Source organism: Fundulus heteroclitus, unplaced genomic scaffold (assembly GCF_011125445.2).
Source record: "Fundulus heteroclitus isolate FHET01 unplaced genomic scaffold, MU-UCD_Fhet_4.1 scaffold_142, whole genome shotgun sequence".
Taxonomy (NCBI): domain Eukaryota; kingdom Metazoa; phylum Chordata; class Actinopteri; order Cyprinodontiformes; family Fundulidae; genus Fundulus; species Fundulus heteroclitus.
Window position 1 is genome coordinate 31,309 of NW_023396554.1, and position 25,740 is coordinate 57,048.

The 25,740-nt window shown below is 43.4% G+C and overlaps 1 protein-coding gene across 2 annotated transcripts in view; it reads left to right on the plus strand.

Moving 5' to 3' along the window:
• The window catches only part of LOC105924067 (CUGBP Elav-like family member 1), a gene marked incomplete at its 5' end in the record, with an annotated part of 79,657 nt that overhangs the window by 22,836 nt on the left and 31,081 nt on the right, over window positions 1–25,740 (plus strand). The window contains 5 exon segments of one of the 2 annotated variants that reach the window (XM_036129151.1): window positions 17,868–17,947; window positions 18,146–18,307; window positions 18,417–18,486; window positions 22,044–22,166; window positions 22,835–22,884. In XM_036129151.1, coding sequence (XP_035985044.1) covers window positions 17,868–17,947; window positions 18,146–18,307; window positions 18,417–18,486; window positions 22,044–22,166; window positions 22,835–22,884 — 485 coding nt within the window. 2 annotated transcript variants of the gene reach the window in all.

Sequence of the window (25,740 nt, forward strand, 5' to 3'; positions counted from 1 at the left end):
AGCTAGCTACCTGAAAGAGCACCTGCTAGCTAACTTTTGAAATGATCCCCCCCTCTGTTTTTTTTGCAAATCGCACACTGGATATAGGTCTGTAATTTACCAACTCATCTTGATCAAGAGATGGTTTCTTAAGTAAAGGTTTAAAAACAACTACTTTAAAGCCTGTGGTACATATCCATTTACCAAGGATAGATTAATGATGTCTAAAATAGGACCACTGATAAAGGGAACACCTCCTTAAACAACTTGGTTGGTATTGCTTGGTATAACATACAGGTAAAAGGTTTTAGATGAAGCTAAAATTTTAGATAGCTCAGAAAGCTCTACTGCTTCTAAACAGTTCAGACACTGCGCAGGTTCTAAAGATTCCTCCAACGCTGCCTCACTTACTGAGAACGAGGTTTTTTGTTCTCCTCAATTAATGATTAAATATATGCTGCTCTAACTCTGTCTTGTTATACAACAATAGACTGTCCCTCCAGATTAGGTAGGATTCCTCTTGGTGTGTAAAGCACCATTTTCTCTCCAATTTCCTAACATTGTGTTTCAAGGAACGCAGCTCTGAATTAAACCAGGGAGCCAGCTTCCTGTGAATAATAAACATTTTTTAAGGGAGCTACATTGTCTAATGCAGAATGCAATGACGAAGTGACAACGTTAACAAAGACATCTATTTGTAAATGGGAAGAAACAACATTGCTGCTATCTGCAGGGTATTTCTGCAATACTGGCGATATTAAGACTTAGACTTAGACTTTCTTTATTGTCATTTTGTATGCACAGAGTGCATACAGAACAAATTTTTGTTTCCATACAGCTCAGAAAAATTGCAGTAACTCTATAGGATACCTTGCAGTGAATTACAGTACAGGATAAAAATGCAGTAATAAATTGCAGTCAGTTACAGGAAGAGTTTCAATTGACTTCCGGATAAAGTGCAGCAGTGAACAGTAGGCAGTTGAAATGTGAACAAATGTAAACAAATGTAAACAAATATGCAGTAAGTTTCCAATAAAGTGCAGCAGTGATTTACCAGTAGACAGTTGCAGTGTAAACAATTATGCAGTAAGTTTCCGGATAAAGTGCAGCAGTGATATTGGAGACTAAGAGTTGAGCAGCATTTATAATGCTGGATAAGGATACAACACAAATGTGCAAATCAGCGAGTGTGGTACACAGTCCATTTTATACTTCAGCAGTTCAACAGTCTGATGGCAGCAGGGAAAAAGCTTTTGCAGAACCTGGTGGTCCTGCAGCGGATGCTGTGGAACCTCTTCCCAGAGGGCAGCAGGGAGAACAGTCCATGATGGGGATGTGAGGGGTCCCTGAAGATGCTTCGGGCTCGGGACACACAGCGCTGTGATGAAATGTCTTTAATGGAGGGAAGAGGAGCCCCGATGATCCCTTCTGCTGTCCTCACCACTCTCCTCACGTTCTTCCAGTCGGAGGCACTGCAGACTCCACACCACACAGAGAGACAGCTGGTCAGAATGCTCTCTATGGTGCTTCTGTAGAAGGTCTTGAGGATGGGCGGGGGAAGGCGGGCTCTCCTCATCCTCCGCAGAAAGTACAGTCGCTTTTGTGCCCTCTTCACCAGTGACGTGGTGTTCACAGACCAACTGAGGTTGTCCATGATGTGCACCCCCAGGAAGTTGGTGCTGATGACCACCTCCACAGCTGAGCTGTTGATGAGCAGTGGAGCGTGGTGGGGCCGGTTCTTCCTGAAGTCGACAATGATCTCCTTCGTCTTCTTCACGTTCAGGATCAGGCTGTTGTCTCTGCACCAGTCCACCAGCTGCTCCACCTCCTCTCTGTAGTCCTGGTCATTGTCGTCTCTGATGAGGCCCACCACCGTTGTGTCGTCGGCAAACTTCACGATGTGATTGGTGGTGAACCTGGGGACGCAGTCATGAGTCATCAGAGTGAACAGCAGGGGGCTCAGGACGCAGCCCTGAGGGGAGCCCGTGCTGAGGGTGATGACATCAGAGGTGTTCTGTCCGACCCGGACCGACTGAGGTCTGTTGGTTAGGAAGTCTAGCAGCCAGTTTCGAAGGGGTGTGTTGAAGCCCAGATGCTCCAGTTTTCCCACCAGATGCTGTGGGATGATGTTGTTCAATGCTGAACTAAAGTCCAGGAACAGCATCCGCATGTGCGTGTTCGTCTCCTCTAGGTGTGCCAGGCTCAGATGAAGAGCGGAGGAGATGGCATCTTCAGTGGAGCGGTTCCGTCGGTAGGCAAACTGGAACGGGTCGAGTGTTGGGGGGAGACTGGAGACGATGTGTTCCTTTACCAGCCTTTCAAAGCACTTCATCATGATGGGAGTCAGTGCAACGGGCCGGTAGTCATTGTAGCAGGTGACTTGAGGTTTCTTTGGCACCGGAATGATGGAGGCAGACTTGAAGCATGCTGGCACTGTGGTTTGCTCCAGCAAGGGGGACAGACTCTTTGAAGTTTGATGCAGCACTGTCCGATAAAGATCTACTATAATGGAACCCTCTTTGGGGGTGGACAACTCAGTTAGATTAAACTCAAATGTTATTAAAAATGATCAGATAGGACAGGGTTGTGAGGAAATACTGTTAATTTTTCACAATCAATGCCATATGTCAGCACAAGGTCTAAAGTATGGAGCCAAGAGTGCGTCGGTTTATGCACATTTTGAGCAAAACCAATTGAATCTAGGATAGCTTTAAAGGCTACGCTAAGGTTATCACATTCTGTGTCAACATGAATATTGAAATCCCCCACTATAATAACCTTGTCAGTGTTTATCACCAAATCAGATAAAAGTCTGACAACTGATCCAAAAACTGAGAGTAACGGCTTGGTAGATGGTACAAAACAACAAACAGAACAGGTTTTATTGCTTTGCAATTTGGATCAGGGAAACTGAGGGTTAAATGTTCAAAAGAACTGTAGTTATTAATTGGCCTTGAACTAATTAGTAAGTCAAAATGAAAGATGGTTGCCACTCCTCCTCCTTTTCCCACAGATCTGGGAATGTGGAAATTTGAATAATCGGAGGGAGTTCACTCATTTATACTAACGTAGTCCTCTTGTAGCCAGGTTTCTGTGAGACAAAATAAATCAATCTGTTTATCAGAAATCAATTCATTAACTAACAAAGTCTTTGGAGGGAGAGACCTTATATTTAATAGACCACATTTAATTGTTTTATTTTTTGACTCAAGGTGAGCCGTATTGATTTTTATAAGATTTTTATGATTTGTTCCTTTTAGATCAGTTTTTGATCTGTTAAGTTTTGGCCGTGGGAAAGACACCGTCTCAATTGGGTAATGGGTGGATAACAGTACAGAAGCTGCAGAGAAGTGTGTTAAACTAAACTACGGCTCTGTTTCCTGGTCTGGACCCTGGGTTGTCAGCATTTAGGAGAACTAATAACTCCGGCCAGATTCCTAGAAAGAAGAGCTGCACCATCCAAAGTGGGATGAATGGCGTCTCTCCCGATCAGACCAGGTTTTCCAGAGAAAGTTTGCCAGTTATCAATGTAGCCCACTTCGTTTTCAGGACACCACCTAGACAACCAGCGGTTGAATGATGACATGCGGCTAAACATGTCATCACTGGTCAGATCAGGCAGGGGACCAGAGAAAATTACGGAGTCCAATATTGTTTTAGCAAACTTACACTCGGTGTGCAAACTTACACACTGAAGCAACACCAACTTTAGTGACCGGGTGTCATTACCGCCAGTGTGAATAACAATCTTACTGTATTTACGCTTATCCTTAGCCAGCAGTTTCAGGTAAGATTCTATGTCGCCCGTTCTGGCCCCTGGCAGGCATTTAACTATGGTCCCTGGTGTCTCTAGTGCCACTTTTCTCACTATAGAGCTCCCAATCACCAGGATCGGCTTCTCAGCGGGTGTGTCGCTGAGTGGGGAAAACTTGTTAGAAACGCAGACGGGTTGGTGGTGACTTTGGGGCTGAAATCCAGAGCTATGCTTCCTTCGAACCGTCACCCAGCCGGCCTGGTTACCCGGCTACTCGGGTGCTTCTGGAGGACCACTACATAAAGTTACTCTATGTGGCTCCGCGCTAGAAAAGGGGCAGCTATCAGCTGGTTTTTCCATAGCACGGAGCCGGGTCTCCAATTCTGACAACCTCACCTCCAAAGCTACAAAAAAACTACATTTATTACAAGTACCATTATCACTAAATGAGGCAGCGGAATAACCAAACATCTGATACAGAGAGCAGGAGATAAGGGGAGACTTAGACAGAGATGGAGAAGCGGAGGAGAGAGTAAGGGGGGAAGCCATTGTGGAGCTAAAGCTAGGCTAGGCTAAAAGCTAGGCTAGCACCCTTTTACCACGCCAAAAAAGCAAACCGTGTGAAACACGAGGAGTTCCCAATCGCGATGTGCAGCTACAGAGAATGTTTTAAAAGTGCTTATGTGTTAAAAAAACGGATGTTACAGCAAAGAGATCATAAAGCCCTTAATAATCAAGCTCCATCATATATTAGAGCTCTGATTACCCCGTGTGTTCCTAACAGAGCACCTCCTAACAGACAGCAGATCTGCTGGTGGTTCCTAGAGTCTCTAAAAGTAGAATGGGAGGCAGATCCTTTAGCTGTCAGGCTCCTCTCCTGTGGAACCAACTCCCAGTTTTGGTCCGTGAGGCAGACACCCTGTCTACTTTTAAGACTAATCTTAAAACTTTCCTTTTTGACAAAGCTTATAGTTAGAGTGGCTCATATTACCCTGAGCTACCTCCATAGTTATGCTGCTATAGGTTTAGGCTACTGGAGGACACCAGGGTCTATTTTTCTCACTCTATTGAGTTCTACTGTTCTCCAGTTTTGCATTGCTTGTCATAATTTCTGCTTTTAACTTTTTGTTCTCTGTCTTTTTTTCTTCATAGTAGGTACACTTGGTCTGGTGTTCTGTTAGCTGTGACATCATCCAGAGAAGACAGATCACCCACTATTACCATCTAATATAAAACAGATTACTGATCAATGTGTACTTCTGTACTCTTGCTGTGTCTCTGCTCTTTCTTCTGTAACCCCCAGTCGGTCGAGGCAGATGACCGTTTATACTGAGCCCGGTTCTGCTGGAGGTTTTTCCTTCCCGTTAATGGGGAGTTTTTCTTTCCACTGTCGCTTCATGCTTGCTCTGTATGAGGGATTGATGCAAAGCCTGCTTCTTCAGGAGTGAATGCTGCTTGTTGGGACTTTGATGCAATCAACTGGTTCCCAGGCAGCGGTACAAGGAGGAACATCTAGAAGGCAGGTCCAGGTCCAATCCAAGATCCAAAAAACTGGCAGATACAGAAACGTAGGGGGTTAGGCAGACTCGAAAAACTCACGGACAGACAGAGGTCAGGTTCACAGGTAGGCAATCCAAAGCGAAAGCAGATGCAGAAATCCAGGGACAGGTCGGATCAGGTTTCCAGATGTGGGCAGACAGAACCAGTTAAGGGATAAGGCAGTCTCGGTGGTTAAGGCGGAACAGGTCAGGTACAAACTGGCAGGCAGAATAGGGAACGCTGGAAAGAACTCGATAGCAGGCTATGAGACGATCCGGCACTGGATGCTGATTTGGATGGAGCTTATATGGAGGTGAAAACAGCTGAAGCCAGTGAATAATAATTACAAGCAGGGCGGAGAGGAGCAGGTGTGCAGAGTTGTAGAAAAATCAGCGCCAGTGCCAAGAACATCACAGGATGAGCATATATCACACTTGACTCATGCCACCACCTGTCCTTACTCTGTGCCGCCCCTTAAGGGCCAGAAGAGTCACACAGGTGGTCCACACCAACCTAAACCCCCACCACATGTCAGAGTTCACACCTTGGAAAACTCTGACTTAGATCAGGAATATTCTTCCTTACATCATCAAGGGTTAGTTCAAAGACCTCTGTTTTTAATGAAGTCAAATTCAATCAGATTATACTGATTGGGTCACATTATACACCCTCACTACCTGCCCTGTATACGGAGAGGAGCGTGTTCGATCTTCCTTGACCTGCTGTAGACCATTTTGACCTCCTTGGTCTTTCTGGTGTTCAGGATCAGGTTTTTCCTGTCACCCCACTGTGTCAGATTGTGGACCTCATTTGTTTATTGGGTCTCAGTTGTATCGTCTGCAAACTTCACCACCATGTCAAGATAACATTTTACAGCATTTACCATTTTACAGCATTTACCTTATTGTGTGTGGAGATGTTCTTTCTTATTCAATCTCCTATGGTTGTAGGTTTAAGGGGACAGGAGTTACTTGCATTGGCACTGCCAGAGAAGTAGCAGGCATGAAGCAATCTGAAGTTGCAGCCTAATGACCTTGGCAGAGAAAAGCCTTAAAGACCACTTATGCAGAGCTTTCCTTCACTTCTTTTCTCAGGGAAGTAATGTCATTCTGCAGTTCATGGTACGGAAGTTTTACCTCACTGGAGTATTCAGTTCAGGCAGATGCTGCATACTGGAACCAGGAAGTAAACATGGACTACACACTGAGCCAAAGTTGTTCCGGATCGTACCTCTAGTTTTGAAAGGAGAAAAACTTGACTAAAACATTGTTGATGGAGAGGACCAATTGTTCATTGGGAATGTTACTTCCATCATGTGTGAGAGATGAAAATGATTTTGGTTAATGCTGCAATAACCTTCTTACTTATTGCTCTTTCAAAGACCATTAATGCATACTCTATGCAGGGGTCTTAATGCCATTGTTTGCTTTCAACTTTAGTGGGAAGGCATATTGTGTAGTCAGAAAAATACCCTGAGAATAAACTTTGCTGGACTAGAGTAACCTGTGACCCTGTGTACCAAAGTCCTATTTTAACTGCATCTACTGTTACTTCCACATAGGGACAGTTACCAACCAGAGCAGTAGCAGCCCTTTAGTGTTCTTCCAGACCTGACACCACTGCATGGGCCTCAACAGTAAGGTTGTCTAGGTTAAGGCTGGCTGAGCTACCAGAGGTGATCTACAGAACCTAGCAATATGACCTGGCTGGTTGCAATTTCTGCAAATCGGCCTACCTCCCTCATCCCATTGGTTACCAGAGTGGGATTGCTGGTACCTCCTCACTGCCTGAGGCTCAAGGGCACTGTTGTGACGTATAGGCAGTGTTGGGCACGTTACTTTTAAAAAGTAATTAGTTATAGTTACTAGTTACTTCTCCCAAAAAGTAACTGAGTTACTAACTGAGTTACTCCACTATAAAAGTAACTTGTTACCAGTAAAAGTAACTATTGCGTTACTTTTTTGTTTCTCCCCCCGGCCCCCACCTTCTCAGAGCTTGTTTCATAAGCTAGATGTGCATGACAGTACACAACAAAGACAAGTACCTGCACAGAGGTTTGCTGATGAATGCACTCTATTAGTTTTATTATTTGTTCTAACAGGACTGGAAAAAAATATTTTCATCCTTAATTATACGGTAAATTTTGTTATACATATAATCTTGTACTAAACATTTGTTTTATTAGAAAGTAAAATTATCGATTGAGATCTTAGTTCCCTCTGGTGTACACATCATGAACTAGAGAAGACCTCGTCATAATAGCAGGCAAATTTTTTCTTTTTTTTATACAAAAACCGAACAGGGAATAGAACAAAGAACACACAAAAGCCAAGGCATACCTTATTAAAATAAATGTATTAAGCACAAAATACATACTTATGCAAATCAAATAAATTATTTGAAAAAACCTGATGAATATTCTAAGTCAAATACGTTTCTATACGTCTATCCATCTATATGTGTTTATAGCTGGGTTTTTTATGTACTTTAAGAAATGGTTTATATATTTTTATTTCCCTAACCACGACTGGGAAACATTTTTGCTATAAAAATAAATAAATAAACAATGTATGTTTTATGCATTTCTGTTGTTTAATTTTTAGAATATGCAATATTGACACAAATACAAAGATATACAAAAATAAACCCCCGCCTCGAAAACATAGAAAAGAATAAAAAAGTAAGAAAAATTAAATATTACCTCCTGGAAGTTATTCTGTTCGCGCACGTGCAAATGAGCTGATGGAACGGATCGTGCTACCGGTACGGATCGAGTAGTGACACCCGCCACTGTGAATGCGGAAATACCCACCTACCCAATTTCTCTGATTGGCTGAAGACGTAATCTTACTATACATCAGCCAATAATTGCTGAGAGGTTATCTCATCCTCCCTTCGCTCATGACAACATGCGCACGAGTCCTACCATGAAGTGAAAAAAAAAGTTAATTGTGCGACTTGAGTAACGTGCAGTAACGGGGTGTCGGCAATGATAACGGCAGTGTAGTGACAGTCAAAGTAATTAGTTAGTTTACTCGTTAATGAAAAACGTAACGGTGTTAGTAACACCGTTTATTCCCATCACTGCGTACAGGTGCATGTGCTGGAATGGTTGGTCTCAGTTCCTGGATGAGCTCCCAAGCAAAGTCTTTCATTTAGTCTTTTAGGTCTTCCACAATCACTCTTTTAAAATACTGCTTCCAGGATTTAGCCTGCTGTGGGTTTTTTAGTGTGGTTAGGGTCTCTCACCACTGCAGACGTGACGTCGGGCCAACTCTGACTTTGTGTCTCCTAGAGGATGGCCTCCTGTTACAGGACACTAAAAGTTGTGTTTGGCTCTTGGCACATAATGTTCTTAAGAGCTTGGAGTTAGGCATCATCCTCCAGGCCAAGCATGAACTGGTCCCTCGAGTGAGTGTCCATGGGTGCCCCATCCTCATCCTGGTACTGCAGCCTATGAAGCCGTTCTCTTAAGCACAGGGCGTAAACTTGAATGGATTGGCCTGGGGTCTGCACACAGCCAAAAAAATTTAGATTGTAAAACAGACACAGGAACTTCCTTAACATAGAGCTCATCCAATTTCTGAATTATTCTGGTAACGTCTGGTTACACCAAACTCTGGGGGAGACATTAGTGAAATGGTTCACTTAAAACCCAGTAAGGCTACTTTTCTTTCTTTCTTTCTTTCTTTCTTTCTTTCTTTCTTTCTTTCTTTCTTTCTTTCTTTCTTTCTTTCTTTCTTTCTTTCTTTCACCATTGCATGCTGGGAGTGGTGGGTGGAGCATGTAGAGCGTGTGGTAAGTGGACTGAGAGATTGAGAACCTCTAACTTTGCTTTTTTTCGCCTCTTTTGGTAAATGTGTGGGTATTGTTCTTTAAATATTGTGGTTGTGGAGTGAAGTTGAGTGTATTTGAGTACATTTTTGTGGGTTGTTCCGGCATTTTTTGGCCTTTTGGCTTGAAATGCCGGAAATGGATTTGACCAAATTAACGAGACAACATGGGTTGAAAATCATACCCAGTAGTCCCACTATGACAGTGGAGGAATGTAGTTTAGCGGTGGGAGAAGTTGTAGGCTGTAGCAGCATTAAATCCGCTGCTCGGATGAATAGTGCTGTGGTTATTTTTGTTGACAGCGTGGAGAAAGTAAACAAAGTGATCGAAAAAGGCATTGTTGTCAATGACTTTTTTTGTCTGTTTCTCCATTGAGTACTCCAGCTAAAAAAGTCTCGATTGCGAATATTCCTCCCTTCATTAGTGATGATTTGTTAGTGAGATAGTTGTCGCGTCATGGGAAAATTGTTTCCACGATCAGGAAATTACCATCGGGTTGCAAATCACCGCAGTTAAAACGCGTCATTTCACACAGGAGACAGGTTCTAATGATCTTGAATAAAAAGGATGAAGATCTGAATTTTGTTCTCAATGGTTCTCAATGGTCAATGGTAGATGGTTTTGATTACGCCATTTACGTAAACTCGGGTACTTTGGTGTGTTTCGGTTGTGGTGAAAGTGGTCACTTAGTTCGAGCGTGTCTGAGGAAAAACTCTTCTCCTGATGATTCTCAAAATCAGAATAAAGAAGGCGAAAATTTGACGAATCAAACTGAAGATTCAGATTTGAGGAATGCGGAGCCAAAAGAAACAGAAGGGCAAATATCTGAGAAAAATGTCCGCAGTGAAAGGGAAGTGCAGGAGATATGTGTTAGAGGATGGAGAACAGACCTTGGAAAGTCAAACAGTAAATGATTCACAAGAAAAGCAAGAAAACAGCAGTGAGGAGGGACAGAGTCAGAGTTTGCTAAAGTCTCTTATTGAGAAAACAGACACTGAGGTTGAGGGTTTTAGTCAGACTATAGAGGAAGATGGTTGGGAAATTGCCAAAAAAAGGAAATTTTCTGAAGGCTCTATTGTTTCTCAAATTGAAAATGATGACAGAGATACAGAATTGGAATGTTCAGGAAAAAATCTGGAATCAGAAAGTAATTTGGATGAGAAAGAGGAAGGGGACGGTGAAGATGAAGGCTGGACAGAAGACAGTTTAGCCTCATCTAGCAGATCCCTAACACCAGCTCAACGAAAGAAAGGTTATGGTGTATTAGAGGTTAAGAAGTTTTTAAAAGTAACTAAGAATATGAAGAATGTGAAAGTAGAGGATTTTTTTCCTGACAAGAAACTTTTCTTCATGCATGTGGGATCTCAGTTGAAAAACAAGAGAAAAGGAGGATATAGTGATAAAGAAGTCTACCGGTTAAAAAAATTGATTGGAAAAATCAAGCAAGAATTCAACAACAATGATGAATTTGAGGTTTAAATGTCTGTGTTATCTTTTAGTGTTTTTCCTTTCATCTTTGGCAAAAATGAGTCATTTCAGAGTTTCCGCATTAAATTTAAATGGAGCCAGAGATGTCAAGAAGAGAATTAGGGTTTTTGAGTTAATGAATTTAAAACATATAAATGTGTTAATGGTACAAGAAACACATAGTGACTTTTTAAATTAAATAGATTGGAGGAGGGAGTGGGGAGGAGAAATCCATCCATCCATCCAATTTCCAAACCGCTTAATCCCTCATGGGGTCGTGGGGGTTGCTGGTGCCTATCTCCAGCGTTCACTGGGCGAGAAGCAGGGTACACCCTGGACAGGTCGCCAGTCTGTCGCAGGGCAGGGAGGAGAAATCATTTTGAGCCATTTAAACCAAGCCAGTGGGGGAGTTGCACTTTTGTTTTCGAAGAATTTTCTTCCAGTGTCTTATCATTTTGAGGAAGTAGTCAAGGGTAGATTAATGGTGGTGAAAGCAAAATATGAGTGTTTTAATATTGTTTTTGTAAATGTTTATGCCCCTAATACAAGAGTAGGGAGAATTCATTTGTTACATGAAATTGAAGATGTATTGTCTAAGTGTGATACGGGTGATTTTCTTTTTTTGGGTGGAGATTTTAACTGTACAGAGAACGATCAGTTGGACAGGAATCATTTTGAGCAGCATCCAGCCTCAACAATATTTTTAAAGCATTTGGTTGATTTATTTTCATTGGTTGATATTTGGAGAGAAATGCATGGTCATGAAATACAGTATACATGGGCTAGAAATACAGATGCTTCTTTTTCTGCAGCTAGGTTAGACAGGATATATAGTTTCAGTCATAATTTTGGAATTTTTCAAAATTGTAGTATCCATCCTGTAAGTTTTTCAGACCATGCTTTGGTTTCTTGCAGTGCATTTATTGCCAATATTAAACATAAATCAGCGTATTGGCATTTTAACGCTGCTTTGTTGTTAGATGCAAATTTTAAAGATGTGTTTGTTTCCTTTTGGAAAATGCATAAAACTAGAAAAGATGACTTTGCGTCTTTAAGACAGTGGCGGGATCGGGGGAAAATTGAAATTAAAGAATTGTGCCAACAGTACACTGTCAATGTTTCGTCGGATTTAGCCAAGTCTATTAGAGATCTGGAGATTGAGATAGTGGAGTTGCAGGTTTCTGCACACTCCACAGGAAATCGAGGTGATTTGGAGAACCTCAATTTGAAAAAGGCCGCTTTGGCAGATTTGCTGGGCTCGAGAACCCAAGGAGCAATGGTTCGATGCAGATTTCAAAAAGTCGCCTTAATGGACGCACCGACAAAGTTTTTCTTCTCTTTGGAAAAAAAGCAAGGACAGTGTAAGTTTATGCATGGTCTGAAATCGTCTGAGGATATTCTTCTGACTACTGATGGTGACATCAGGAAGAGAGCTGCAGAGTTCTATGCGGATCTCTACAGCTCTGAATACGTTGAAGACGACGATAATTTCAATGACTTTTGCAGCGATCTCCCAAGGGTCTCTGAAGATGTTGCTAAGGAGTTGGGAGGACCCATGACACTGGAGGAGATTCATGCTGCCCTGCGAAGTATGGAAAGAGGGAAAGCACCAGGCATCGATAGACTTCCTAGTGAATTCTACAGAGTGTTCTGGTCTGTCCTCTGTATCGATCTTTTGGAGGTCTTTGAAGAGAGTTTTGCTGTAGGTTCTTTACCTCAGAGCTGCAGGAGAGCAGTTCTTACACTGCTACCAAAGAAAGGCGATCTTCAGGAAATTAAAAACTGGCGACCTGTTTCTCTGTTGTGTACGGACTATAAGTTGTTGTCAAAGGTGCTGGCAAACAGATTGAAGAAGGTGATGGATAAGGTGGTTCATCAAACACAAACTTACTGTGTCCCTGGCAGATCAATGATTGATAACGTTTCCCTTATTAGGGATATTTTGGACGTCTCCAGTTCTTTGGGACATAATGCTGGTTTAGTTTCTTTAGACCAGGAAAAGGCTTTTGACAGAGTCGAGCACCGATACCTATGGAAAGTGTTGGAAAGGTTCGGTCTCGACTTCGGCTTTATTGCCAAGACTATGGTTTTATACGAAAACATTGAGAGTGTACTGAAAATGAATGGTTGCTTATGTAAGCTTTTTAAAGTCACAAGAGGCGTTCGACAAGGTTGTTCCTTGTCAGGAATGTTATACGCTCTGTCTATTGAACCACTGTTAAGAAAAATTAGATTTAACATTGAGGGGCTGGTGTTTCCAAGTTGTAATGTGTCTTTTATTTTATCAGCGTATGCTGATGATGTCATTATCATGGTTAAAAATCAAGAAGAAGTGAATAGTTTAAGTAGAATTGTTAAATCAATTTGTAAGTTGTCCGCTGCTCGTGTCAACTGGTTGCTGCACTTGCTGCTGTGGTCACTTGCTGCAGTGACCTGTGAAAGGGAAGAAGAGGTGTTGTTGGGAACTTGTTTGCTATAAATGGAAAATTCCCTGGTCTGTTTTTGCTTTCCATTGCTTCTTCGTCTGTTCTAAATGTACTAAATCACGTAACATTAATTATATTTATTCCGTGAGGTTTAGCTGAGTGATCAGTAGGTTCGTCAGGTGTTTTCCAGGAGGCGTGGCATCCTCCGTGACGCCTCCTCCGTCTATCAGGCAGGGAGTGCGGATTGTCCCGCCGGATGGCTTTGTAACTGTAGAACAGTTGTTGTTGCCTGTCGGTGAGCAGGTAGGACATGATAAACTGTCTCATCCTTCACGCATGAACAAAGGGGTGGTGATGTTTTTGAAAGATGAGCCAACTGTCCATCAGCTGATTGTGGCCGGGGTGATTGTCAGGGACTTATTTGTGCAGGTCTCCCCGCTGTCCCCGTATCCAGTGTGCCGCTGTTTATGCCGAACAACTTGTTGGAAAATGAGCTCCGTAGGTTTGGCAAACTGGCAAGCGGCTTTAGAACAATCAGTTTGGGATGTAAGGATCCCATGTAGGCCGTGGGCCAGAATCTGTACGGTGACTTTTCGTATGAACTGTCAGGGGGCAACTTTCTTCCACCGGGAAAAGTTGCTACACATAGCAGTGATTTCAAAACACCAATGTTCCCACGTTTTCACTTGCACATTAATAAGTTATAGCCGATAAAAAATCTAAACTGTGGCGCTCCGGTCCAAGAGGTCACGTGATTCGATTTTTGCTGCTCAGCCAATCAGAGCGCTGTATTGTCAGCTGTGCGCGTTCACCTTGTCATCATGGCTGCGCCCGTAAGATGTTTGTATGCATTTGTTTCCAGACGAAGAAAGCCCAGTAATAGCATTTTCTGGCGCCAGCTGGCAGAGATCTTGATAGCAAGAAAAATGAAATAGCCCAGACCATCCGTCCATCCATCCATCCATTTTCTAACACGCTTATCCCCACTGGATTCGCGAGGTGCCGGTGTCTATCTCCAGCTGTCAATGGGCGAGACGCTCGTTGTGCTAAACGAGTTATCCCCTTTGGTATTTGTAGAATTTTGTATTGTATTTTTGAAATCAATAAAACTTTTAACCTCCAGCTTTGTGAAGTCTAAATATTTTAAACATCACATTCTAATAAAATGAAATAGTTTTTTTTAACTCCTAATACATTGTTCTATTTTTAAAAGAGACATATCTCGTTTTCTTAAGGTTAATATCTCTATATGGTTCTTGGTTGAATTAAAATCTTATTAAATCTGATCATTTTGGCTGTACCAGTGTTCATTTGATCACACGTGAAATCCGCTCTATATTATCCATTCATGCGGGTCAAAAAGAAAAGAAAAAGGATGAACAAGCAGACAGCTGTGATGGACTCAGGAAGGTGGATTTTTGGTTTAAGCAGACAGACATGCGACAATCTAATAACATAAAGCTAATATTTTCGTGACACATGTGGAAATGACCACAGAGCCGTTTACTTTCTCATAACGTGTTATATTGAGTGATCAATCGAGTTTTAACCGACATAGCAATCCTTGATGATCGCACTAACAAGTGTTACATTTTCAGTTTTTTCACACTAACTGAACGATAATGTAACGACACCATTGCTGTATTTCGTTAAGAAAAGTAAAACATCTTCATTTTCACTCCTAATAGGTTGGAAATGAGGCGGAGTTAGACTAGATTCATTCTTCCAGCTGAATGCGCTCCCGACGCAGGGGATGCAAATTCTGGCGGGGATAAGTGATAAGACGTTTGGCACAAAGACACCTGTTGCCTTTGCTATTCTTGCGCAGCAGGTCGTGGTGATATCACAGTAAATTTGGCAAAAGTCTGGACTATTTCTCCCCTGCGATGGACTGGCGACCTGTACAACGCCTCTCGCCCATTGACAGCTGGAGATAGACACCGGCACCTCGCGAACGCAGGGATAAGCGTGTTAGAAAATGGATGATGGATGGTCTGGGCTATTTATTTTTTCTTGCCATCAAGCTCTCTGCCAGCTGGCGCCAGAAAATGCTATTATTGGGCTTTCTTCGTCTGGAAACAAATGCATACAAACATCTTACGGGCGCAGCCATGATGACGTGGTAAACGCGCACAGCTGACAATACAGCGCTCTGATTGGCTGAGCAGCAAAAATCGAATCACGTGACCTCTTGGACCGGAGCGCCACAGTTTAGATTTTTTATCGGCTATAACTTATTAATGTGCAAGTGAAAACGTGGGAACATTGGTGTTTTGAGATCACTGCTATGTGTAGCAACTTTTCCCGGTGGAAGAAAGTTGCCCCCTGACAGTTCATACGAAACTTTTTAAGGAAGCGTCCTACAGATTCTGGCCCACGGACTAATGCTGAAGCATGTCCAATCTCTGAGGCGGCAGGTGTTTATGTTCCTGGAATCACCCACACAGACACTGGAGGTGTCATTCAGAGTAAAACACGAAGATGGTTTGTACATGGTGTACGCCAGCCACATGAAATGCTTTGAGTGAGGAGATGTTGGACACAAATGATCCGCATGTCCGCACAAACAATAGGAAGACGATCACTCAGTAGATACAGCTGTTGGCTCTGCTGCTCTGGGTCCGCGGAGGGAGCTCGGCCGTGCACCCGTCGCCGCGGGCCCTGCGCCTTGTGTGGCAGGCCCTGCGCCTGTGGCCGCGGACCCTGCGCCCGTTATGGAGACTACAGTGGCGGATTTTAATGTTGTAGCAGAACCAACTGCACCGAGTTAGCTGGAGAAACAGCAGGCGACTGAAGTTACAGAGAGCTTGAATGAGTCAGTCAGTAGAAACCGCTGAGGACAGAGCTACCACCAACGTGACAGGACAGGGTGAAGTCTGTAGTCAGATAATCGCGATTAATCGCATTGTATTTACAAACTCCAAGAATGAATTCAAAAGTAGTGTAAAGAGCACTTTTATTTTAATGTTCTGCTGCCATATGAACAAAAGTGTTGTAACATTTGTAGCACTTATCAGTAACACATATTTAGTGTAAAGCTCAACTTAAACATGTAAAACAAAAAATAGCAATAATAATAAATTAAAGCTTATTGCCAATGACAGGGAATTCTCTTTATTGGGAAAAAATCTACCAAAAACAGGCAATTGCTGAGGTAACCGCAGGGAGCAGCATCACCATTTTATGTTCAATACCAAAGTTTTACTTGGCAGTGGTTACAACTAACTTGTTTCTGTCATATTCGATGCTGGAAGAACTTTAAACTGAAATGCTTGCTAACTCGATATGCTTGCGTTTATTTGACGTTAACACGCGGTTTTTTGTTGTTGCTTTCTCGCGTGCATATAGTGAATGGCAGGGAAAAACAGGCAAAAACACATAGATACTTTGAAACGAGAAGCGACTTCACCGACGGCGTCGATGCAGACCCCTCTCCGCTCCGCACAAAACTTGTTCCGTTCGCCAACTCACCGCCTCGCCTAAGCAAATTCCTCCGGGAAACACCGCCTTCCGCATGTCAGCTTTGTTTTTTTCTGGCCAGCACCTTTCTTCCTCTGAATCTGAGGCTGGGCTGACAGCGAGGTTATTGGCGCATTATCGCCACCTACTGTTCTGATTCAAACCCCTACACCGCAGCAACATACCTTCACAACATAAAAGCATGTGAGCAACATGCGTTAATGCGCGTTAAAGAAAATATCGCCGTTAATAGTCTAATGAGTTAACGCGAAATTAACGCGTTAAAAGGCATACTATGCAACATTTTTCAGTTAATTAATATGTTCCATACCGTTTTGGATGATTAAATGAGTCATTTCAGGTTGAACTAAGGTTTTCTCTGCCGCCCTGGTGGTCTGTGGGGGAAATACCGCACTTGCAATTGCAGGAGCACTCAGCCCGCACTCACAGGCTCAGAAGTCCCGTGTGCATCGTGAGAGTCGGTCTTGCTTTACGGCGAGAACTGCTACACGCCCGCAGTGAAAGGCATGCTCGTTGCTAGCACAGTGGCGATATTTGTGCAGTTATCATGGTGGAACCAGCGAGAAAACAGCGAAAGCCTATGTCGGAGCAGGCAAGAACGAGCAAAAAGGGTTCTGGACAGAGAGAGGAGTCGTACATGGGTGAACATCGGGCAAGCTTTTTCTGAATGGCGAGAACTAAAAGAAAAAGAAGGCTGCAAGGCTGACGCGGTCCTGGCGTTTCTGCTGATGCGATTGTAAGTAACATTGTAGGGTTTCCCTCACGCTACGGCCTCAAAATAATAATAAAAAAATAAAACTAACTCGATATGAAAAGTTTGTCCCCCCCCCCCCCCCGCTCTGCCGCTCAAAGTTTGTCTAGCCCCCCCCCGCTCCGCACAGCGGCGCAAAGCTTGTCAACCCCCCCCCCCCCGCTCATCGGCGCAAAGCTTGTCTCCCCCCCGCTCCACCGGTCGTCCCAAATTCCTAGGGGAAACACTGCATTGGAATGGTTTCTCTCTCTCTGTGTGCATGTTCATACTTTCACTGTGTTAGTCATTGTTTGTACTGCCGTTTTTTCGACTTTTGTATTCGTTGTGTTCGCCTGTCTGCTAAGCTCAAAACAATTGCGCCTGGCTTGACGGACAAACCAGGAGAACAGCTTAGCATCTTTACGACAGTGCACTTTTACTTTCGCCCTCTGGTTGCATAGTATACCTTTAACTTGCCCAGCCCTAATTATATATATATATATATATATATATATATATATATATATATATATATATATATATATATATATATATATATATATATATATATATATATATATATATATATATATATATATATATATTATGACAAGAAACATGCTAAAACATTATAACATATTACATTTCTGTCTTTCAGGTTGTGCATTTGTAACATTTACAGCTCGACAAATGGCCCAGTCTGCAATCAAGTCAATGCATCAGTCACAGACTTTAGAGGTAATGTGCACTAAGGATAAACTGGTCTTTCTTGTCTTCTTAAGCTCAAAACTACTGAGTTACAATGAGTTACAATGTTTCTGCCATAAATGTGACTGTATAAAAACAAAATTTCCAATTATTACAATTTTTTTTTATTCAACTGTATTTTGTATTTGCAAAGTTAAATATAAGAACTTCCTTTGTGTTCATGTCAAGGGCTGTTCATCGCCCATTGTGGTGAAATTTGCTGATACTCAAAAGGACAAGGAGCAGAAACGCCTGGCTCAACAGCTGCAGCAGCAGATGCAGCAACTTAGTGCTGCTTCAGTGTGGGGAAATCTATCTGGTTACCATATTCTTGGCCCACAGTTCCTTGCAGTGAGCATGGATCTTTTGAATAATCTCTGTGTTTTTTTTCAAAATAGAACAATTAACTTAGTTTCATCTCACTTGTAAAAACTAATTTTACTTTTGTTGTTGGCTTTAGCTCTACTTGCAGTGGTTGCAGCAGTCAGCTTTTACAGGGAATGCACTCAGCAATTTACACCAAGTTTCAGGTACACACACAAACATGTACGCACGCGCGCACCCCCCCCCCCCCCCCCCCACCCACCCACACACCTTTGTTTAAAGTAAAATGTCAGGACTGTGTCTCATCCTTAGACTTCCATTCATCTTCAAGCGTTTCTATAGCCTAACCCTACCCAGCCCTAACCTTTACGGGTTTATATCTAACCCTGTCTCTAACCCTACACCTAATTGGGCTGGAACTAGGTTTAGTTCTAAACCTAATCCCAGCCCAGAACAAAGGTGAGGTCTGAAAATTTACTAGCAAACACTTTACTAGTAAAATTAATAAGAAATGTTCTCGCTCAACTGCAAGTAGAAGAACATGCGCACGTGCACACACATGGCTTCATGTCTATAGAACAGCCAAACTCTGGCAAATTACATATCTATACTTGTAAAAAGAAATGTTGGTAAAGTTGCTCAGTCATCAAGGTCATGATAAATCCCAAAAAAAAGTTTAAAAAATATAAAAGCTGGACTTCTATTCTGAAGCTGAAGACATTTCACATGCCATTAGGAAGCTTTCTCAATTCAAAATGTCTGGAGTAGTGTGGAGTAGAGGTTGACACGGGAGTGGATTTTCACTCCTGTCCCATCCCACTCCCACAGAAAAAATGTGTGTCCCGTCCCAATCCCGGGCCAGAGTAGAAAAAAAAGTCCTGTTCCATCCCACTCCTGGTAATATTACTCCCACTACCATCCCGCTCCTATTCAGAATGACTCCCGCTCCTGCGCCGCTCCCATTCTTGTTGTCTTCATTAAGTTTGGCAATACATTAAACCTGAATGTCTATGAAGGGTCAGTTAAGTTCCTGTTTTAGCTGTAGTAAAGGCCAGTTAAAGTAAAAGGAATAATAATAAATAAATAATAAAAGTAACAAACAAGGAAACATACCATGCCGATCTTAGCTGAATAGACAAAATGTACAATGTTTCCCTTTACTAATTCATTAAGTAACTGTTTCACATGAACAATGAAGTTACTTTTATATTTCAAATTGCTGAAACTAAAGAAAAATGCACCTAGCAAGAGATCTATACTCAATGAAGAAAAAAGTGCATAAAGGTGTTACTTTCACAATCTAGATAATGTACCTCAATGGTTCAAAAACACAGTTTAGTAAAAGAAAAAGTTTAATATCATTCAAGCATATTAGTGTTTTTCCGTTTGCGATAAAATATCCATAAACTAATTAGGGTTTATTATCAGAACTAATACATTCATCAAACATTAAACACATTCTTAGACAGACCTCTAACCTTTTATCAAAAATTGAGAGTGAGATTATGTTAATTTTCGGGGGTGGTGCGGAGCTGGAGGCGGAGCTAACTGAACCCAGGAAAAGCCGGTCCAGAGAGCTCCGTCGCATTTTTATTCAACCAGACATGGAAGTAGACATGTTTCACTTTTGTTAAAAAGTGAAAAAGAAGTGTTAACACATTGTTCAGTTGGTGGGGGTAAAACAGAAAAATACACAACTGTTCAAATAATATTAAATAAAATAATAAAGTAGTTTTAAGTTATTGGCCGTATTATTACACTGTTGCACACTGGAAAATGAGTCCAGGAAACACGTTTTACAAGCAGGGTACTGAGTGTTAACACCGTGACATTCAACGCTCATCAAGCTTGTTAATATTTGCAACTTTACAGTCGCTCTGTGAGTTTAGATACGTCCTTACTTCTGACTTTTCATTGCAAATCCAACTTTTCCAGGTTGAGTTCGCCACTAGCGGTTGATTATAGTGGATCCATAGTGGATACCCTCCCATTCTGTTTTTGAGCATGGGCGGAAAAATAGATCGGAAGCACTGTTGGCTTCTGGGTTGTGTAGTTCTTTTGACTTGCATTATAGTTAAGGTTTCTTGGAAAAAAACTACAAAATGGCGGCAGCAAGCTTACAATGTTTGATTTGATATTTTATTTTATATTTTGGCATCAATCCTAGTTTATTGTACCTGCTATTGGTTTACTCCCGCTCCCGTCTGCTCCCGTTGATATTTAATCCTGTACCGTCCCAATCACGTGACATTTACTAATGTTGACTCCGATCGTGCGGGATTCCCGAAGAAATGTCAGCCTCTAGTGTGGAGATCCAAACTGCATACCTACATCAGAGGCGGTAGAAACAGTCAGGCAACATCTTCAACAAGATGAACAACAGGACTCATTTCACTCCAGAGCAGATCTGTACCTTGCTGGACCTTTGTCTTTCCACAACCTACTTCAAGTTCAATTATCACTTTTACAGACAGAAGCGTGGTTGTGACCAATCGTTAATGGAAAAGAGAGCCTTGGACTCTTTCAGAGCAATGCCCCCAAGCCACTGGTTCATATATATGGACGACACATGGGTCAAAATCCAGGCAAAAGAAGTAGAAGCTTCAACAACAAGAGTACCACAGAGGATGCCAACGACAACAAGCTACCTTTTTTGGACTGCTTGGTGAGAATGGAAAGAGATGGTAGCCTCAAGTCTACAGGAAACCTACTCAAGACCAATGTCTTCTTAATTTTTCCTCACCACCCACTGTAACACAAACTTTCTGTCTTTAGAACCTTACACCATTGAACGGAACATGTCCCCGTTAGGACAGAAGGAAAGAACAAGGAACAGAAACATGTCAAAGATGCTCTCCAAACCTGTGAATACCCTAACTGGGCTTTTGTCAAATCAGCAAGGAAATCCAAAAGACATGTCACAGAACAGAACTTGGAGAAGAACAAGCATAGAAACATTATCATCCCATATGTTGCTGGAGTCTGAAAAACCCAGAAGGATTTTCTCCAAACACAAGATCCCAGTACATTTCAAGCCCAACAGGACCCTCAGACAGAGGCTGGTCAATCCCAAGGACAAATCCCCCAAGCCTAAAATGAGCGAAGTGGTGTATGCAGTTCAGTGCAGTGAGGAATGTTCTGATCTTTATATTGGAGAAACCAAACAACCTCTCCACAGATGCCTGGCTCAACACAGGAGAGCTACCTCCTCAGGACAAGACTCAGCCATCTACCTGCACCTCAAGGACAAGGGACACTCTTTTGAGGACCAAAATGTTAACATTTTGGACAGAGAAGACAGATGGTTTGAGGAAGGGGTGAAGGAAGCCATTTACATAAAGCAAGTAAAATGAACTTTAAACAGAGGAGGGATGCTCAGGTTTCAACTATAAAAAACTTACAACACAGCGATAGGTTTGATTTCTGCCAAGTTTCACCCCAATTAACACCACAACATTTCTCCTGTGACCCAGACAAACGATGAGCCTAACAACCCTCCACTGAAAGGGGCGATCAGTTCTAGGTTAATCTACATGCGAATCCAAGCTCTAACAAGGCCTCGTCAGCAGATCTATAAAGCTTGGAATTCCACACTACTCCAGACATTTTGAGTTGAGAAAGCTTACTGGATGGGAAGTGAAACGTCTTCAGCTTCAGAATAAAAGTCCATTTTATTTATTTTTTACCTTTTTAGGATTGTAAAAACAAGTGCATTTAAAGGAATTAGAGGGGTCTTGAAAATGACTGTTCAGATGTCTTTCAGGTCTGAATACCATGCAGAATCTGGCAGCTTTAGCTGCTGCAGCAACAGCTACCCAGGGCACACCTTCAACTTCCAGCACCATGACGACATCCAGTAGTCCATTAAGTATACTAACCAGCTCAGGTAACAAAAAATCCCTTAGACTAGGCTTGTTTCAAGTTACACTCTATTGCAACTTCATTTCAAAGTTCCTTGATAGTGTTGTAACTTTCGACCTGTTCTCGGCCTTCCCTGTTTCTTTTATCTGATAATGTGGTGTTTGCATTGTAGACTTCTGTAGTGATAAAATGACTCTTCAAACTGTAACTATATTTTAATGTTAAGATATCAACTGGGTCAGTGGAACGAACCGCTTAACCCCGAACTTCATGCCACACTTAGATAGCACCGAACACAAGGATATGGCACAAATCTATCAAATAAGACCCCGCAGGTGACACAGTTTTTCCACGGATGACACAGTTATGAAGTGTATGGGTGTGTACCTAGATTCCTATATAATGTTTGTGAGAAGGACAGTCTGGGCTTCTTGTCGATCAAGAGCCCAGCAGTGCTGATGTGCCTGTAACCCTTTCTCTGTCTTTAGTAGATTAAATAAACTGAAGTATACTTTTCTGTTTCAAGCGTCTTGCATCCAAAGTAATATTTAAGTGGGGGTCGCCTGAAGGGTAAAACGAGCTGGGTCCACCGAGAGTGTTTCACCGCCGACCGGGTGTGGTAGTTTATAACAAAATGGTGTTTCCGCCTCGGACACAAAAGGCGACGTACCACCTTCCGTTTCCGTTTTCCAGCCAGGACGCCATTCCGGGAGAAAAACACACAAGTTGCGGCCACTCATAAGGTAAGGAAGTTCCCTTTTAATTATCTCCAGTGTTTTTTTGCTTCCTGGAAGGACCAACTTTTTGCATTACTAGAGGCAGGGAAATGGTTTAGATAAACTGGTTGCAAAGGTGTCGACGAGTACCGTGTGACCTCCATGTGGATATACAAGGTTAATCCTAGTTTTGTCCCACAGCTAAAAGTTTGTGTAGTCTAGAAAAGTGGGTTTTAGAGCCCCTTATGGCGCAGAAATGAAAATGAACTCTTTTCGAAAAACATGCGCGTCAAGCCGGCTTAAGGTTTAAAGGCCTAGAGTCATCCTAAATGATTCTGAAAAGGAGCTAGCAGGATAGGGTTTTTGGTTTAAAGGGCCTCCATAGTTTCTCCTAAAGAAACTTAAAAGCAAGCTAACTCATACACAGGGAAACTTATGAAAGAAGGCACAAAACTTAAGAGGCGCAGCGTTGCGCTGGGTACACCTTTAAATGAAGAACGGATAAACACTTATCTTTGCCTAGTCGGGAAAAAATTGCTAAAGTAATCCTGAAGCGTTAAAAGGAGAAATGGTCGAAATTGTCGAGTGTGCAGGTCAGCTGGCTGGTGTCCTCACAGACATTTTTAACACCTCGCTGGACCAAGCCACAGTGCCAGCATGCTTCAAGTCTGCCTCCATCATTCCGGTGCCAAAGAAACCTCAAGTCACCTGTTTCAACGACTATCGGCCTGTTGCACTGACTCCCATCATGATGAAGTGCTTTGAAAGGCTGGTAAAGGAACACATCGTCTCCAGTCTCCCCTCAACATTCGACCCGTTCCAGTTTGCCTACCGGCGGAACCGCTCCACTGAGGACGCCATCTCCTCTGCTCTTCACCTGAGCCTAGCACACCTGGAGGGGAAGAACACGCACGTGCGGATGCTGTCCTGGACTTCAGTTCAGTGTTCAACACCATCATCCCACAGCATCTGGTGGGAAAACTGGAACATCTGGGCTTCAGCACACCCCTTCGCAACTGGCTGCTAGACTTTCTCACCAACAGACCTCAGTCGGTCCGGGTCGGACAGAACACCTCTGATGTCATCACCCTCAGCACGGGCTCCCCTCAGGGCTGCGTCCTGAGCCCCCTGCTGTTCACTCTGATGACTCATGACTGCGTCCCCAGGTTCACCACCAATCACATCGTGAAGTTTGCAGACGACACAACGGTGGTGGGCCTGATCAGGGACGACAATGACCAGGACTACAAAGAGAAGGTGGAGCAACTGGTGGGTTTGTGCAGAGACAACAGCCTGATCCTGAACATGGAGAAGACGAAGGAGATCATCGTCGACTTCAGGAAGAACCGGCCTCGCCACGCTCCACTGCTCATCAACAACTTAGCTGTGGAAGGGGTCAGCAGCACCAAGTTCCTGGGGGTGCACATCACGGACAACCTCACCTGGACTGTGAACACAATGTCACTGGTGAAGAGGGCACAGAAGCGACTGTACTTTCTGCGGAGGATGAGGAGAGCCCGCCTGCCCCTGCCCATCCTCACGACCTTCTACAGAAGCACCATAGAGAGCATTCTGACCAGCTGTCTCTCTGTGTGGTGTGAAGGCTGCAGTGCCTCCGAACGTGAGGAGAGTGGTGAGGACAGCAGAATGGATCATCAGGGCTCCTCTTCCCTCCATAAAAGACATTTCATCACAACGCTGTGTGTCCTGTAAAGAGTAGGTGTTTTATTTTGCATGGCACACTGCTGCCATCTGCTGGACATTTAAGGAAATGCTTTGCTTTCATGTTAATACGTTTTGTTTGCTAGCGGTAGAGCAGATGAAAGCGGAGGGAGGACTCCAGCTCCTGGTTCAGCCGTTCTGTCTGACCGTTGGTGTGCAAGTGGTACCCGGAGAAAAGAGTATACCTGGCCCCAAGGGCCGAGGCAAACTCCTTCCACACCCAAGAGATGAATTTCGTACACAGTCAGACAGAATGTCCTGTGGGATGCCGTGCAGGCGAAAAACATGCTTCACCAGGAGCTGGGCCGTCTGGAGGGCAGAGGGGAGTTTACGGAGGGCAATTAGATGACAGGCTTTGGAGAACCAATCCATGACCGTGAGGATGGTCGTCATGCCCTGAGACGATGGGAGGCCGGTGACGAAATCCAGAGCCATATGGGACCAAGGGCGTTCATGAACGGGTAACGGCTGTAGAAGTCTATTGGAGGTCTTGTTTTGGGCACAGACAGGGCAGGAGAGGACATACTCCCAGACATCCTTGGGCATTGATGGCCACCAGAAGAGTCGGGAGAGGAAGGTGAGTGTCTGGTTGATACCAGGATGGGCGGAGAACTTAACTGAATGGGCCCATTGAACTACACTGAAGCGAATGGATAGAGGAACAAAGGTTTGGGCTGAGGGACCATTACCAGGGTTGGGATCAAAGCGCTGGGCTTGGGTGATTAGGTCCTCTATCTCCCAGTGGAGGACACCGAAGGTGCAGGTAGGGAGCAAGATCAGAGCGGGTTCCTTATCTGAATCCTGGGGAGTGAACAGACGAGACAGAGCATCCGGTTTTTGGTTCTTGGAGTCAGGGCGATAGGAAATGGATAAGTTGAAGCGTGAGACAAACAGGGACCAGCAGGCTTGCCTGGGGTTGAGACGTTTAGCTGTTTGAAGGTAGGCGAGGTTCTTGTGGTCCGTCCAAATCACCACGGGCTGCTCGGACCCTTCGAGCCAGTGACGCCACTCCTCCAAGGCGAGTTTAATGGCCAGCAGTTCTCTGTCCCTGACATCATAGTTTCATTCAGTCGTCGGGAGAAGAAGGCGCAGGGATGGAGCTTCTGATCGCTGGTTGAGTGCTGGGAAAGAACCGCACCCACCCCAGTGTCTGAGGTGTCG